The sequence below is a fragment of the Microtus pennsylvanicus genome, chromosome 4 (assembly GCF_037038515.1).
Source record: "Microtus pennsylvanicus isolate mMicPen1 chromosome 4, mMicPen1.hap1, whole genome shotgun sequence".
Classification (NCBI taxonomy): Eukaryota; Metazoa; Chordata; class Mammalia; order Rodentia; family Cricetidae; genus Microtus; species Microtus pennsylvanicus.
The window spans coordinates 117,388,322-117,405,067 of NC_134582.1; the positions used below are offsets into that span (position 1 = coordinate 117,388,322).

General features: G+C 44.0%; 1 protein-coding gene across 1 annotated transcript in view; it reads right to left on the reverse strand.

The window, feature by feature from the left end:
- Adarb2 (adenosine deaminase RNA specific B2 (inactive)) overlaps positions 1–16,746 on the reverse strand; it is a 545,357-nt gene that overhangs the window by 167,070 nt on the left and 361,541 nt on the right. Inside the window, exons 2-3 of the mRNA XM_075970268.1 lie at positions 15,912–15,998; positions 2,933–3,840 (exon numbers count right to left, since the gene is read on the reverse strand). Of these exons, the coding sequence (XP_075826383.1) occupies positions 2,933–3,840; positions 15,912–15,998 (995 nt within the window). The remainder of the gene's footprint in view (positions 1–2,932; positions 3,841–15,911; positions 15,999–16,746) is intronic.

The following is a 16,746-nucleotide window of genomic DNA, read 5'->3' on the forward strand; positions in this document are numbered from 1 at the left end:
CGTGAGAACTCAGAGTTGACAACATGAAAGAAGGACGCATCACACCGAGAACTCACTGACGTCCTTCAATTTCACACAGTAGGAAGCAGAAGAGAGAGATGGGGTGGGTGTCCTAGTAAATAGAGAATCCCCAGCCTGCCTGGGAGCCTTGCGGGGAGCTCTGGCCTTTCTGCAAAGTGGCATCAAGCTGCGGCCACGTGAAACAGCACAAGGGCTATGCCCACAATTGCTGTCGGACCTTCTCAAGTAGGCAAGAGAGATGAGCTGATCAAGCTCATGCCAAAGGTCATGGGCAGTTTCAGAAAGGGCTCATTCTTCTGCACAGCCTTGAGTCCGGGCAGTAGGAAGGAGACTGCTTCCGTGGCACTTCTGCAAGCTTGATTTCTTGTAGCAGAGAGGTGGAATGGGGGAAGTCAGAAAAATAAAAAGACAAAGGCATAGGAAAGAGAAGATGCAAGGTTGGTTTCTTGCTAGTGAGTGTGCAGGAATGGATCTAGAAAATGTTCTTGCTTCTTTCTCTAGCCCATTCTGTTCACTGGGGTTATGCATTTATTTGAGCGTGAACTGAAAGGCAAGACTGATGAAGTTTATGGCTTACCTCCTTCCACCTGCTCCTTAAGTCATTATTACATGTGCAATAAATGCTTGAGGTGAAGTAAATGAGTAGGAAGTAGATAGAGCAGGAAAAAAAAAACCACTGTCCCTCAAGTGGGACTCATGTACAGTGTGTCTTTTCTCTCACTGAAGATTTTTGAAAAACAGTACATCGTATGATCAGGAACACAGCTCAGTCAAGAGAGTGAATGTTCTGCAAGCATAGGGCCTCAACTTTGGATCATTAGTATCCACATAAAAACAGGCAATGGTAACATGACCTATAATCCAAGCTTTAGAGAGGTAGAGACAGACGGATCACTGGGGCACACTGGCCAGCTAGTCTCGTCAAATTGCTGAACTTCCCATTCAGTGAGAGATTCTGTATCAAGAAACAAGATGGAGGGGCTGGAAAGATGGCTCGGCAGTGAAGGGTGCATGCTACAATTGCAGAGACCTCCATTAGTTCCCAGAATCCACATCACATGGCTCACAACTACCTGTAACTCCAGGTGCCTCTTCTGGACTTGGGGCCACTACAGTCATTTTCATATCCCCACATATACACATAAATAAAAAAATAAGGTGACACGTGATAGAGGAGACATGCCACATTGGTCTCTGACATGCCTCTACATGCGTGCACACACGTGTGTACACACACATATACACACCCAAACATATACACAAGCATGTGCTGCAAACACACATACACAAAGGACATCTGCTCTGGCGTCTTTCCCATGCCTGCTTAGAGTCAAATATAAAATGAATGAATGAATGAATGAAATGAACAAATGAATGCTCTATCCAGTTATTATTCAAGCTGAAAGAGACCTTTATGCTCTTTGTGGCTTCACACATATCCCTGAGCAGTATCTGGCATTTTGATGACACCCTGAATTCTTTTATGGGTTCTTTTATCTTCAAAAGCAAAATAAGGGATTCTATTCCAGGTGCTGTGATGTCATGATGGTGGCGATCACAGCAATAACTCACAGTTATTAAGTACTTATGATGAATCCCACACGGGGCTAAGTGCCTTTTAACTATGTAAAGTGTTTCTTTCCTTGATTGATGCCCAGAATGAATAAAAATAATTTTCTGTATCGACTACATTAGAGAGACCTACAAATAAGTCTCAGAGTGATAAGAGAAAAGATAATTTGCATAAATAAGCAATTATAGAACTTGGCAGAATAAGGTTGTCTTAAGTGGTGTGAGAATACTTCTTGACATACAGGCAGTGCTACACAGGCACCTTAAACACGTGGAGGTAAACTCTTGTGAGAAAGCAGACTCACAGGGCTGGGGGTGTAGCTCAGGGGGACCACTTGCCTAATGTACCAGTGGCTCTGGGTCTGAATTCCAGTATCAACAAGAAAGAAAAAATGAAATTAGACCCACCATTATGTTGGCAAAACGGGGAGAGATCCCTTTCTCTTTCTTTCTTCATTCCCTCCTACTTCCCACCCCCTCTCTTATATAGGCCAGGCTGACCTTGAACTTGCTATGAGGCTGAAGATAACCTTGAACTCTTTATCCTCTCGCCCATACATCCCTGGTGCAGGGATTATGGACTTGCACTTCCATCCCTGGTTCATGCAGCACCAGGGGTTGAACCCAGCTTCGTGAATGCTGGGAAAACACTAGACCACCTGAGTCATAGCCACAGTTCCCTAATCCTTATTTCTAGCTTCTCTGCCTTCCAGCAGCTTTTCTTCCGATGACTCTTGGTCTGTGCTAGTGTCTTACTGGGGACATTCTCACCTGGTTGGAAACCATAATCATAGAGGTTCTGGCCACTCCTAGTGAGACAATTTCCATCTTGGTTTGCTCACAGTAACTAACTAGAAACTCAGCCCAGACCACCAGCCAACACACTTTTTTTTTTCTTGGTTCTTCATTTTCTAAGTTACTGGAGGACCTGGTGAATGAGTCTTGCCTTCCTTTCCTGCAGCCTGGATCTCTGCGTTCTGCTGGCTCCACTTGTTTCCTGCGACCCTGGTTGTCTTTCCTCCCTATAGTTGATCCCATCATTGTGAAAGTTGCCTAGCTTCATGAGTTCTCTTATTACTTCTGCTTGGTTGCTGAGTTGATGAACTCTGCTTTCTTAATATTCCCACGATCCTTTATCAAAATAAAACAAAACAAAACACCGGCAATTCCTCTCTGTGTGCTTAGGAAAGGGGCCTTTACAGGAAGGCCAGAGCTTTACCATGCTCTTTTCCCAGACACTGGGCTCCAGAGAGGGGCAGGCCCATTCCCCCATCACAGCAAGAATAGCCCAACTCACATCCATCTTTCCACGGACAGGCAGCTACCCGAGAAGTCTCACCTGTGGCAAGAGGTTGCTTTTACTCCTGCTGGGTGTGTGGCCAGGCAGCCGGATGTCGAAGAGGGCCTGCAAAGCAGCTTGTGCTGCCTGGCCCTTGGCCAGCTTCTTGCTGCGTCCAGAGCCTTCGAACGTCCTCCCGTCCACGCACACAGCCATCACAAAACTCTTGACTCGGGGCTTCTCGGCTGTTTCCGAGAGGCACACATATCGCAGACCTGAGCGTAACTCATTCAGCACCACTACAGGGTTCCTCTCGCCCAGAGCCCCGGGGGCCAACCTGGACCTGTCGGGCAGAGCCTGGCCCATGAGGTCCAGTGTGTGGTAGAACAGCCGTCCTCTCCGGTAGGTGGAAGACAGAAACTCCGGGTCGACGGGACGACAGCCCGGGAAGTCCTCATTTCTTGAAGATGGTTCGAACTCCTTGAACAACGTGTCTGGGAAGTCAGCCTGGTCAGAGGTGAAGTCAGTGCATGAACTGGTACTACTGCCCATGGCTAGGTGGGCCTGAAACGCATTGGGGAACTGCACGAAGGACTTCAGGGCCATCTCTGCTGCCCGCATCTTGGCTTTCTTTTTAGTGGGTCCCGTGCCTTCAAACGTGAGCCCATTCACTTCCACAGCCACTGCGAAGACTGGGGCGTGCACTGGGCCCGTCTGTGACACCATCCTGTACTGCAGACCCGGCTTCAGCTCATGCAGCTGGACCAGGGCATTCTTGGGTGTCATAGACCAGGAGAGCTTCTTCCAGATCAGCTGGAGTTTGCAGAAATGCCCCGCGTTTCCTTCCTCCAGTGGCCTTTTCCTTTTAATGCTGGGCCCGCTGCCTCTGGCCCAGTCTCCAGGGGGCGGGGCTCTAGTCCCCAGGTTGCTCACATTTCGGTTTTCCTTCACTTCAGCACTGCTCGTACCTGGAGGTGAGAACAAATTAGTCATGACCCAGGGCACTGGCAGGTCACTACTAGTGACAGAAACTATTGCTAATGATGGCTCTGGAAGGCTGGGAATCCAGGCTCACAGGTCTTTGCCATTAGCGCCTCCAGCCAGTCTGGGAAAGGTGCTGTAGTGCCTTGTGCAAGACTCAAAGGAGGAGGAACACTGGGGACCAGATGCCTATGGAGGAAAGACTCCATCATCGGGCAATCCTCAGAAAGTCAGGCCTGAAAAGATACGAGGAAGAGACAGGAAAGGGGTGTGTCCTCTGCATGGTCTCACTCTCTGTTGTCTGAGCTATGATGATATCACTTACGAGTGCCTACTTCCTCTGCACCTACATTATCTCTTAAAAATCAGACAGACGAGTAGCCCTGTCTATGCATGGTTTGGGGCAACAGCAGATGTTAGAAAGGCTTTTCTTGAAATGATGAGCACCTTCCTGCCTCATGTGCTTCCAGGGCTATCAGGTGTGTGATTGATGCTCGTGATGCCCTTAGCACTGAAGATGGGGGTAGGGCTTTGTCAAGAATATGTTCTTTCATATCAAGCCCAATAGAGTTTCTCAAACCCTGCCTCCCAAATCACATCTGGGAGTAAGAAATGAGACCTGAGACCTCCATGGAGGAGACAGCTAGGAGTCAATCAAATGGAGGCGCAGCTACCTTTTCTAAACACCCGCATGCTGCCTGTGTAGGCCAGTACAGTTGCTGGGCCTCAGTCATGCTGGTTGGTAACAGAACTGGAGAGTTTGAGGGGCCCATAGGGCCTGGGTCAACCAGCCCCATGTTAGCTGAGACAACTCATGGGAAGCCATCAAAAGCCACAGGTGCTGGGATGTAGCTTTGGTTCTTCATCTGAATATGGTTCTTGGTCTTCTCTGCCACAATCACCTGGGACTTCTTAATAAAGTGCACTGACTAGAAGTCCTTTGTCCTTATAAATAAAAATGCCACATGTTGACATATCGAGGTTGGAAACGGTTCTAAATGAACCACATGGTTCAGCTGCAAATCTGGGGCTCTACTTCCCCTACAGGATAGCAGGAATCCTTGGATTACTCTTCTGAGAGCCTTTCCATTTTAGCCAGGCAAGTAGGTAAAACAGATCAAAATGTAATGTATTTCTTAGGATATGCACCCACAGATCAGTGGGAATGAACACAGGCACAATTCCATGGCAAAAAAAAATTAGGGACACCCCCTGACAACCAAGAAACACTACGTACTCAGTAATATGCCATTAAGGATGCATCCAAGAACTGAGATTAATAAAGATGTTCACTGTAACATAATATTTTAAAATTGAAAATGTAGGAAATATCTAACTTCCTACACCTGGAGGAATGGTTAAGTTTCAGTAGACTCAACAACAGAATGATATCCAACAGTTATATCTTAATGGACTCTATATGCTTCAACATAAATAAAACTCATCAACATGTTAGATGACAAATTCCATTGAGTCGGATAGAATGTTATAAGAATACTCACATGACATATTATTTGTGTAATCAGACTTATGAAAGAACTGAAGACAGTTATATCATAAAGACATATTCCCATCTCCCACAGGAGGTGGAGGGAGGGAAGGAAAAGAAATGGATAAAGAATGGCTTCATTTGTACTTGTAACATTTTCTTTCTTTTTAAAACAGTACAGTGTGTGTTTGGCGTGTGTGTGTGTGTGTGTGTGTGTGTGTGTACACCAGGGCATGTATGTGGAGGTCAGAGGACAACTTGCAGGAGTCAGTTCTCTCTTTCCTTCCTGTGGATCTCAAGGATTTAACATGAGCCATCAGGATTGGTGGCAGGCATCTCTATCACCTAAACCATTTTGCTGATCCAACATTTTATATCTTTGCAAAAAACTAACATAAAGTAAGTTCACCAAAACCATCATTCGCTATAACTATATATTAAACTATATATAGTCGACATCTATCTATCTATCTATCTATCTATCTATCTATCTATCTATCTATCTATCTATCTATCATCTACCTATTTCTCTCTCTCTCTCTCTCTCTCTCTCTCTCTCTCTCTCTCTCTCTCTCTCTCACACACACACACACACACACACACACCCTGAGGCTGATCTGGCTAGGCATAGCCATGCCCAGGTGTGCACCTTCCATGCATTCTCTCAGAGGCTGGGAGCGCTCAGCTCTGTGGCAGGTGTGAATATGTTGTTGTTTTTTTTTCTCTCACTAAGCTGGTGGAAACTCCAGGTGAATTTTCCAGTGAACCCACAACTTCAAAACAGACATTGAATTCCTGGCTGGCTGCTGACACATGGACCTGCTCCTCTTGTGCAGCCTGAAAACTACACACGCGCGCGCGCACACACACACACACACACACACACACACACACCATAACTGAGTGAAGATGAATTTAAAGATAATTTAAGACTAGTAGGCACCTTGAATGACTATTTTCTAATAAAGTTGTCCTGTTTAGAAAATCCCAGTTGTGAACTGCCACATGACCATATGACCCCTGCTGAACTTTGCTAGGGTGTAAGGTTTGTGCTTCTAGAAGCTAAACTCTCAGTTTTATTATAATAACCCAAGGATTATGCCTTTGAATAGTCTGGCATCATCAACTGACCCATCAGCCTCTATGCATTCTGTTGAGAACCTAACTTTTATATATTTCTTCTTCCTTAGTCCCTAGTTAGTGGCTTGTATGGTCAACATTTTATAAGCAGGCAGGCAGAAGCTGAGACTCAAGGAGTTGAAATAATTTATTTATAAAGGTTGTATGCTTGTTGTGTTCATGATGGGACTCTGTCCTAGGAATCTCACACTCCTCTCATCTGTGCAGTGGCTGTATGTTGATTTTATGGACACAGAATGGTTGTGACATTTTCTTGGCCTTTGTAGATTGACACCCCTCCCCAGGCCATCTGGATATAATGAAACCAAGTCTACTCCATGTGTGATGAGCCCCGGGGCTGATCCGGCCAGGCAGAACCGTGTCCAGGTTTCCGTGCACCTTGCACATGTCCTCAGGGGCTGGGGGGCTTTCTGTGGCAGGTGGGAATGTGTGTGTGTATGTTTCTTTTTCTCATTAAGCTGGTGGAAATTCCAGGTGAATTTTCCAGTGAACCCACAACTTCAAAACAGACGCTGAATGCCTGGCTGGCTGTTGACACACGGACCTGCTTCTCTCGTGCGGCCTGAAAGCTACGTAGGTTGAGACCTGCCAGAATGGCTGCTGTGTGCCTAACCTCTCAGTTTATGGCATTGTTGTTGGAGAATAACGGAGAAGAAGGTACAATTTCACAGCCACAAAGGATGCCTTTGAAAATCAGGGGCTTTTCAGAGGTATCCCGACATTTGAGAATGTTCTTTTCAGCATATACTCTACTTCCTCTCAGCTCAGAGCTAACCTGTCGGTCATAGCTATCATGTCTTTATAAAGAAGTCCAAACAGTCCTTTCTAGGATGCTCCAGTGGGGGGCACTGGGCTCTGCATTGAAAATGAGTTCAGCTTCTCAGTTTAAATTTTATAAATTGTGAAATGGGCTTACTACTATCTCTATCAATTTGCTACTAAAAGGCTATTAGGCTTGGGGAGGTTAGTTTGTTCAAAAGTGTGGACCTGGCTGCTTTCTCAGTTATAACCATGCAACACTCATTTGTCATGGATCTCAGCAAAAATAATTACCTTTTAGATAGCAAGTGCTAAATCTCGGCCGTTTGTGTTGATCGTTGTGAGCTCTGGGTTATGCACACTGCAATGGACTCTGTCTTTTAGGGTATTTCAAGGCAAGGGAGAGTGTACATTAGATTAAACCATGTGATTTTTCCCAGACTGAACTCAAAATGGAAAATAAAGAGCAAACAAAACAATTCCCAAATCCCCACATCAGATTGCCTAGAAACCTGCTTGGAGCCTTCTAATTTCTTATTGATTTCTTACAATGTGGGGATTCAATAAGTGTGCCAGTGTGATTATGGTGGCTAGCATATCAGATGACCTCTGCTGTATCTTGAGAATTGAACTCAGAAAATAATGTTTTTGTTCTATACATGGTGAAATCCCTTTTATTTGCTTCTCTTCTGTAACTCTTAATATCTTACTACTGTCGTAGTTGGAACTCTTTATATAAACATTGATTATTAAACCATGATGTGAGTCCCTTTCTTATTGTGTGTGTGTGTGTTGGTACATGTGTGTGCATGTTTGTATGTATGCACATATGTGCATGTGTGTGTGTGTGCGCGCGCGTGTGCGTATGTGTGGAAACCAAAGGTTGATGTTGGGTGTCTTCTCAGTTTGAGACAGGGTTTTCAACTGAACATGGAGCTTGTCAAGTAGGTCAGGCTGGTTGGCCACAAAGCCCCTGATCTTGCCGTTTGTTTCCCCAGCATTGGGATTACAGGTGCTCCCAGTACACCTTTTTATACAGGTGCTGGATATCAAACCCAGGAGTTGTGCTTGTGAAATAAACATAACCATATGAACTATCTGTCAGTTCCTGTGAGCTCCTTTCTTAATAATCAGTAATTAGTGCAGTTGATTTAAGACTATAGACATTGGTCCCTTGGACAAGGTAGACTCTCTGGAATAACATTATCCATGGTGTTATTACTAATTAAAATGTGTTGGTTAACTGATCCTCAGAGTTAAGCAAGTACTTCAGAGCCCAGCTAGACTTAGGTTGTGGTCTCTGTCCTGGGACCCTTAGTACTTGAGGTGGTTCAGTGCCCACTTCACAGGGTGTAGAGTTAAGCAGGTGAGAGATCAAATGAAGCCTTTGTTGTTTATGATTATTGGAATCCTAGGCAGATCATTCTGTGTAAGCTTCATTTCTTTAAATGGCAGAAAATGAAGATTTTACTTATATTTGCTTTATCAGTTGAGTGGAAGTGAATTAAGTGAATCTATGAATCTATGAATCTATCTATCTATCTATCTATCTATCTATCTATCTATCTATCTATCTATCATCTATCTATCTATCTATCTATCTATCTATCTATCTATCTATCATCTATCTATCTATCATCTATCTATCTATCATCTATCTATCTACCTACCTATCTGTCTATCTATGTACATATGTATGCATGTTTGTATGTATGTATGTATCTATCTATGTACATATGTATGTATCTATCTACATATGTATGCATGTTTGTATGTATGTATGTATCTATGTACATATGTATGTATCACCTATCTATCATCTATCTATCTATCTATCTATCTATCTATCTATCTATCTATCTATCTATCTATCTACCTATCTATCTACATATGTATGCATGTTTGTATGTATGTATGTATCTATCTATGTACATATGTATGTATCACCTATCTATCTATCTATCATCTATCTATCTATCTATCTATCTATCTATCTATCTATCTATCTATCAGACTTAGCAAAGAGACCACCGCCGGGGCATTTAAAGTACATCATGGAAGCAGTCAGTGCAGGACCTCCTACTTCTATCCATACCCAGCTTCTCAAAGGTGTACAGAGAGAAGGGTAAATGGTTCTCTGATTTCTCTGGTGTGCTGAATGGTAGATAGTGACTTTACCACCCAAAAATGTGGACAAAAGAACAGCACCTGCTTCCTAAGATCAGAGCAAAACACTTCCCTGGTCTTGTCCTTTGCTTGAGAAGGCATACATTCACGCCTATTAGATTCTAGTGCACTGCCTGTGTATATCCATTCATGTGGATACAAGCCCTACCTTTATTCCTTGGGCTCCTTTATGCCAATGGGACCAACACAGACACAGGTAACACTCATCTTGTGACAAGATTGGAGACAGAAGGACCCTTCTTTACTCCAATATTGCCTGCTGCTATTCATATCCAATTGCAACCAAGCCAGGTGCATCTGAGCATTTTCCTAGTGCCTTTTCTGTGGACTCTTTATAGCTCTAACTCTGACATACACATTCATATTTTCCTCTTCGTGGAGAAGGCATTAAATATGTTCCACTCCCCTCCTCTGACCCAGGAAATTATATTCATTTTTTTCTCCATTTAGTTAATAGGTTTTATACACCCAATTGTCACATATAATAATCGACAGATTAGAAAAGTCAGGAGATCAAAAAAAAAAAAAAAACCTCTGACTTCCACACAGTCTGGAAGAGTTTGTTGTGAAGGCACTCACTAGGGGAGTAGTGGGGAGATTCTCGCATCCTACAAATAAATGTGGAGGACTGTGTAAACACTGTGGATCTTGTGCTGTCAGTTCCCAGCCCTGCCCAGTGGTTCTTGTACTGGCAGTCCGTGTACATTTCTGGGTTCTGAGAGGACATGAGGACTTTCTACCTGCTCTGGTCTTCTTACCCAGTGGGTACTTTGAGTATTATACCTTTCTCTGAGTGTTCCCGGAGGCACCGGGTGTGGAATTAGCATGTGCTTACTGCCCGAGAGAGCAGACTAGACCTTAGGAGATCTAACCACAGTCACACATGTGTGTATATACAAGTGGATATTCAGGAGTGTATCAGACCTACCTCGGGATGCTGGGATGCTGAGGAGGCAGAGAGGGAAGCAGAATGTTGCAGTAATTCTGCGGTGACAGAATGGCTCTTCTGTCACTGCAGATGGCTTACATGTAAGAGTCTCAGCTCTCATTTCTCCCCTTAGAACATTCCTGATTTAGGTTCCAAACACCTTTCCTGATGAAATTCGCTCCCAAGGAGACAACATGCATGGCTTCAGTGCCCAAGGTTCTTCTGCTTTGATACATACAGTGGCAAATTGCCTCATTCTTCAAGACACCGTAAAAGAAGACATCTCAAAACTGTGACTCCCATAAGGTCTTTTCAGGGAGTCGCATGTGTCTTCCCATCATGGGAATTAGAGGAAAAAAAAGCAAGCAAATAACTTCAGACAACATTAGATAAATACCGTAAGCAACGGTAATAGGACAATCACGCGCAATTTGAAGACCGCCAGGCACAGAAAGAAAATGTCTAAGTCAGGAAGGCATCTGTATAGGAAAATGAAAAATGAAATTATTTCCATTCTGCTTCTCTCACACCTGAATTCTTCTCCAGACAAAATGTGTCGGCAATTATAATGCTAAGTTTAAAGTCTAATGCATGAAGGAGCCACATTTTGGACAGGAAGAAAAAAATTGTATATTGTCATAGCTGTGGCTATGTATTTAGTTTCTAAATAAGTCTGTAATTTGCAATTTGTTAAGTTTGATGATCTGGGCTGATAACATTCAGGAATTGTTAGACAAGGTGGTGGTCGGGTCTTAAGTGAGAGCATATTGCTATCATCCCTAAGACGCCATCCTTGCTTGTGGATTTCTTTATGTGCCTCCTACTTCTCTGCTGGCTCCCTTGCAGGCCAGAATCTTCTACCCGGTTATTATGTATACCCGGCTTCCTCTCATGGCTTGGCATCATTGGGATAGTATGCATCACTGGTAATGACACTGTCTTGTCTGCAGGTCAGGAGGGCTCTGGAGAGCCAGCCATCCAGTGCGCCACGCTACATTTGAAGAGATAATATTGTTCCTGGTGAAGGTTATTCGGCTGCCAAGCAGCCCTGGTTTTAAAAACAGAACAGCTCCTCCCAGATGACAGGACTTAACAACAGCAGAATGGCAGGCAGCCTGGTCCTTCCTCCAGACAGCAGAGAGGGCTTGGTGTGGAGGGGCAGGAGATAGCCTAAACAGTAGGGTGCATGACAGATAGGTTCAAGCTGAGGTATGCAGGAGGTAGCACAAGCCTGGCATTTGCTTGTGTATGTGGGTGCAACAGTTTGTCAGCTTGAGCAGATTGTTAGAAGGTGCCTTCTTCAAAGGCTCGTCATGAGTAACCACGATGCTGTGATGTGTGTGCATGGAATTCAGGGAAAAGCAGGTACAGTCGATAAGGAGATGTCCTCTGTTAGAGTCCAAGGCAATATGAAACTCTGGGTCTCAGTTGTCTTTGAATCTTGGTCAAATCCTAGCTTCTGAGCAGAGGGTGGGGCATGGGCAGACAGGGACACATTACTTCTCAGTGTTGCAAGGTGAAGCCTTCTCAGACTGAATGATGAAGGCAGGCATGTCTTGAAAACACAGTATTGTATGAGTCTCCCAGCTCAGATCCAGCCTACTGCTGACTGGCTCCTAGATACCAATGTTCTATAGGCAGAGCCTAATGGGTGTGTAATGGATGTCTCGGGGCTGTGTTTCTCTGTCTCTCGAGAAGTTCACAGCTCTAGGCAATGCCTTTGATATATCCCATGTTGCTAGGATCTAGATTGCTGCTGAGAGGCATTCTTGAACAGTTGAAAACATGTAAATGATTAGACATGAAGTGTCTTTACATTAGAGTAGTACAGACACGACAGATCCAGAGGACGCTAATGCATGAAGCATGGGACTAGTGGTTGATCATATGTGCTTCCTCTTCCCACCCTAGCTTCCACACACATGTTCACAGACACTACCCATATATAAACATACACATTTACCACAATACCATTCTTACACACTACAGACATATACATGACAAACACAGTCATGCCACATATATGTAGATAAACATGAATACCATTCACACCATGGACATACGTATATCAAACATGAATGTATAAAAATAGTTTTCTAGATGAACTAACAGCATTTAGAGAGGAAGAGAGGTCTGAGCAGAAGACTTAGTGGGTAAAGCCCTTGCTATACAAACAGGAGGATCTGCATTTTGGTCTCCACCACCCATGCGAAAGTCAGGAGCTGCCATGGGTGTCTGTAACCCCAACACTGGGGTGTAGACAAAGGTAGATCCCAGAGGCTGCTTGACAGATAGTCTGATAGAGACATGAACTTCAGGTTCAGTGAAGAGACACTGTCTCAAAATGCACAAAACAAAACAAAAAAAATGAAGGGGGAAAGATAGAGGAAGACATCCAATATCCTTGCCTGGCTTCCACATACACATGCATTCACAGTCACTTGCACTTATACACACATGCGTATCCCCCAACATACCTAACCACACAATCACATATACACAAATTAATCCGTTAATCAAAAAATGAGGCTCCCCAAGCACTTCAAAAGCATTTTAATATATAATAAACAATTAAAAGTTATTTTATCCATACATTTCTTTCCACTAGCCAGTAAAGCAGATTAGAGGAAAATAGCTTGAATTGCAAGTATCACCCATCCTTGATTGAGCATTCCTTGTGTTCTATGTCCTTATTTCGCCTCAACCCTACGCCTTTCTGAGATGGTAACTCCCCATTCCCATTTGTAAGCTCACAAGTTCAAGAGCAAACATGCCTTCAGAATTCCTTGATCCCAAACTATGTTCCTAATTTCTTAACTGGTCAGCCTCAGGAGCAGGAGCAGCAACAACTGTGGCTGCTAAGGCTGGGGCTGGTGGTGTTAGTAGTGGTGGTGGTGGTGGTGTGTGTGACTTTTTCAGTGTCCCCTGGACAGAGCAGTGATGTTACAAAGGTCTTGAGGTTTTTAAGATCTGAGCCTTTAGTTACTTTCAGGAAAGTGGCACCTGAATTTCTGTACACTAGAACCTGTTTGCTTCTCTCTCTCCAGAAGTTCCCTAGGTAACTCCCTGCTTTCTTCTCCTGATTCAGCTGGCCTCCCAGCAGCTCCAGGTGGAGAGAGCTGCAAACAGAATTCAGATTCCTCTCATGTCAGAATAAATTTGGCCAGACAATATGCTTTTTAATTCCTCGTTTTCCAAGGTTTCTGAGCTAGTCATCCATAATTTGACTGATCTGAGAATTTTTAAAATTTGGATCACCGAAAGGATATACACAACGATATGTCAAAATTTTGCTTCAAACTATAAGCCTTGTTAAGAGGGGAGCCCAGAAATTCAGGGTCCAGAACCCCTGTCTAAACCCAGCCAGTTTCTTCCTCTATCCCTCTCCCTCTCTCCCCTTCTCTAGAAATAAAAAGATCCAAGTAGAAAGTTGTGACCATCTGGCAAGGTTCTGACCTTTGAGCTCTCTCAACTTTGCTTTTGAACAGTGAGGTAGGGAAGTAGGATGGCTACTATTCGTTGCCAACCTGACAGGATCTAGGCATGGTCCCCTAGGAGAAAGTCTTTAGTCACATACGTGAGGGAGTTTCTAGTCTTAACTAAGTGGGAAGACCTTCCCTAGATTGGTGGCATCTTCCCATGGGTTGAGGTCCTGACCTGAGAAGGAAAAAAGCAAGTTGAGCATTTGCATTCATTCCTTTCTGCTTCCCAATTGAGGACTCAGTGTGACCAGCCAGACCATGCTCTGCAGCCACGACTTTACCACCATGATACCCTCGGATCATGAGTCAAAATAAACCCTCTCTGCCTTAAGTAGCTTTTGCTGGCATTTGCCATAGCAATGGGGAAAGGGACTAATTAAAGGAAGAAATACGCATTTCTAAAAGCATTAAGAATTGTCTAGAGAGAGGATGCCCTCAATGATATGCTGTGATTCTTAGAGGCCGATGGCAACACAGACAACATTCCCATGGAAATCTCTGCTAGTGGTTTTGCTTGATTCAGCCAATTATCTTAGCAACCAACCACCAATAGCACCTTGCTTCCTTCACATTCCACGACAAACACATTCTTAGCTCATTTTAGTTGTAAAAGAAGCCCATCTGTTAGGTCGTGTTAAGACACAGAGAGGTGTTCTTGTGGGATGTTTGGACTTCTTTTTAAATGCGTGACAATATACGACAGGTAGGAGAAGAGCACAGGGCAAGCCAAACACTCCCAGAATTCTCCCCTCTTCTCCCTTCCCCTCCCCTCTCCTCTCTCCAGAATTCTCCACTCTCCTCTCCTCTCCTTTCCTCTCCTCTCCATTCTTTCATCCTTGTCTCTTCTCTTCTCTCCCCTTCTTTCCTCTCTTTCTCAGTTTCTATTCTGAGCTCTCCCTTTTGATCTAAGAGATGAATATGACCCCTTCCCTAAACCAACCTCAATATCAGACACCTAATGCTGCTGCTGCCGCGTCTTCTCTAGCTTCATGCCCTCAAAATGTTTCAATAGAAAACCCCTATTTATCGTTTTTATTGTTAAAGAACTGTAAAGTCCATTTTGCAATCATTCAATTTTTTTTCTATAGTTAGGAGAATGAAGAAAAGGAAGAAGAGAACTGTCTAAGAAAACTAGTTCATTTCCCACACTGTCTGGGGCTCTTGGTCACACATTACTGATATTTTCTTATCTTTAAGATGATGATGGTGCTCCAGGTAAGCACAGAATTCCAAATGAGGTCAGGATGTTAGATAAGACTGGCACTTTAGGTAAGGGTAGATTTCCTGGTGTTGGTAAGTAGGTAGGTGAGATAAAAAGGTCTGGACAGGAATGAGGCTGCACACACACCAACTGTGGACAAGAATGGGGTAGCTGGTAAAGATGGGGCTGCAAGGGGAGATGGGGCTTTAGCTTAAGGGTAGAACTTCCACCGAGAGTGGGAATCCAAATGAGGACAGAACATCTGGTGCAGATTCAACCATAGGGATGAGGGACTATAGTCAACAAGGGAAGACGGTATTCCAGGGGAATATGAGACTCTGGGTGGGGATAGGACTCTGCGTGAATTTGGTCCTGAAGGTGAGGATGGATGCAGATTAGGGAGGATCCTAGGTATAATTGGCACTGCCATGAAGAATGTGTAAATTTGTTCCGGTAGGTGGGGTGACCTGATGGTCAGGGTGGGTTGCAGGTAATGCTGGTACCGTGTTAACAATGGGATTACATGTGGGCACAAGGCTGTGGACGAGGATAAGTATTTGTGTGAGTTTGGTCCTGAAGATGAATTTCAGGTGAGGACTAGACTCTGTGTAAGGACTCCATTCTTCAGGTGATGATAGTTTACTAGTAACTATGGGAATAGGGAGCCTGTGGAGCCACAGGTGAGGATGGAACTACGGGTAAGGATGTAACTGTGGAAGAACATGGATCTGCTGAAGTTGGGAGCAGGGTCTCCTCTACCGGATAAGATCAGCCAGTCCCCTTTCCATAGCTACAAGGCAGCCAAGAAAGACAATCCCATCCCCATACACATTGAGTGAGAACCACTCTACAAGAGAAGTGGGGTTGCTTACTTAGATTGTCTTCATCTTCCGTGTTTGTGGTTCCAGGACTTAGGTACTTGAAGGGAGCGAGGAAGGTTGACAATATGCTTACTTTGTCTGGAAAGAGAAAGAAGAGGAAAATGCACTTTTGACATCGAGTTTCAGGAAAACTCAATCCTTTCATATGTTCTGATTACCAAAAGATTGGATGAGGGAGGAGGAAAGATAATCGTGGCTCGTCTTTCTGGCTCCATCTTTTATTGGATATTTGACAACATTTTATCAAATTCCTCTCTCCATTCATTTTAAAACCATATGATTTCCATCTTTCTTCCCTTCTTTATTTGTTTTTGGTACCGTCTATGCTCTTGTTCCACATCCTTGAAAACTTTAATTGCATTCAGGAGAAGAACCTTTCATCTATTCACAGGTGGGTGGGCTAACACCTATCGTGGAACGTTTTAGAAAGTTAAATTAAATAATTTCAGAATTAAGAGAGAATTGTCACGCAAAGGATTTTCCCAGCTCCCCCACTCGTGTAACATTTGCTCTGAGCTCTTGAATGATATACATGAGGTAAAAATAGTAGAAAGTTAGAAACACACACATGCACACAAGGATCAAGTCACTTAGTGGGTATATTAGTAGAAGTACTAGAGGTGAGGATTAGGCCAGAGTTAGGTAGAGGTCCTGAACCATCCTGGGGATGCTCAAATGTCATTGACACTGATAGAATTCCAGGGACCCAGGAATAGCTGGCTTTCTTCATCCCTCTTGTCCTGGTTGATGTTTATTTCACTCTGTAGCCTAGGCTGGCCTTGAGCTCGATATTGTCCAATCTCAGCCTCCCAGACACTAGAATTAC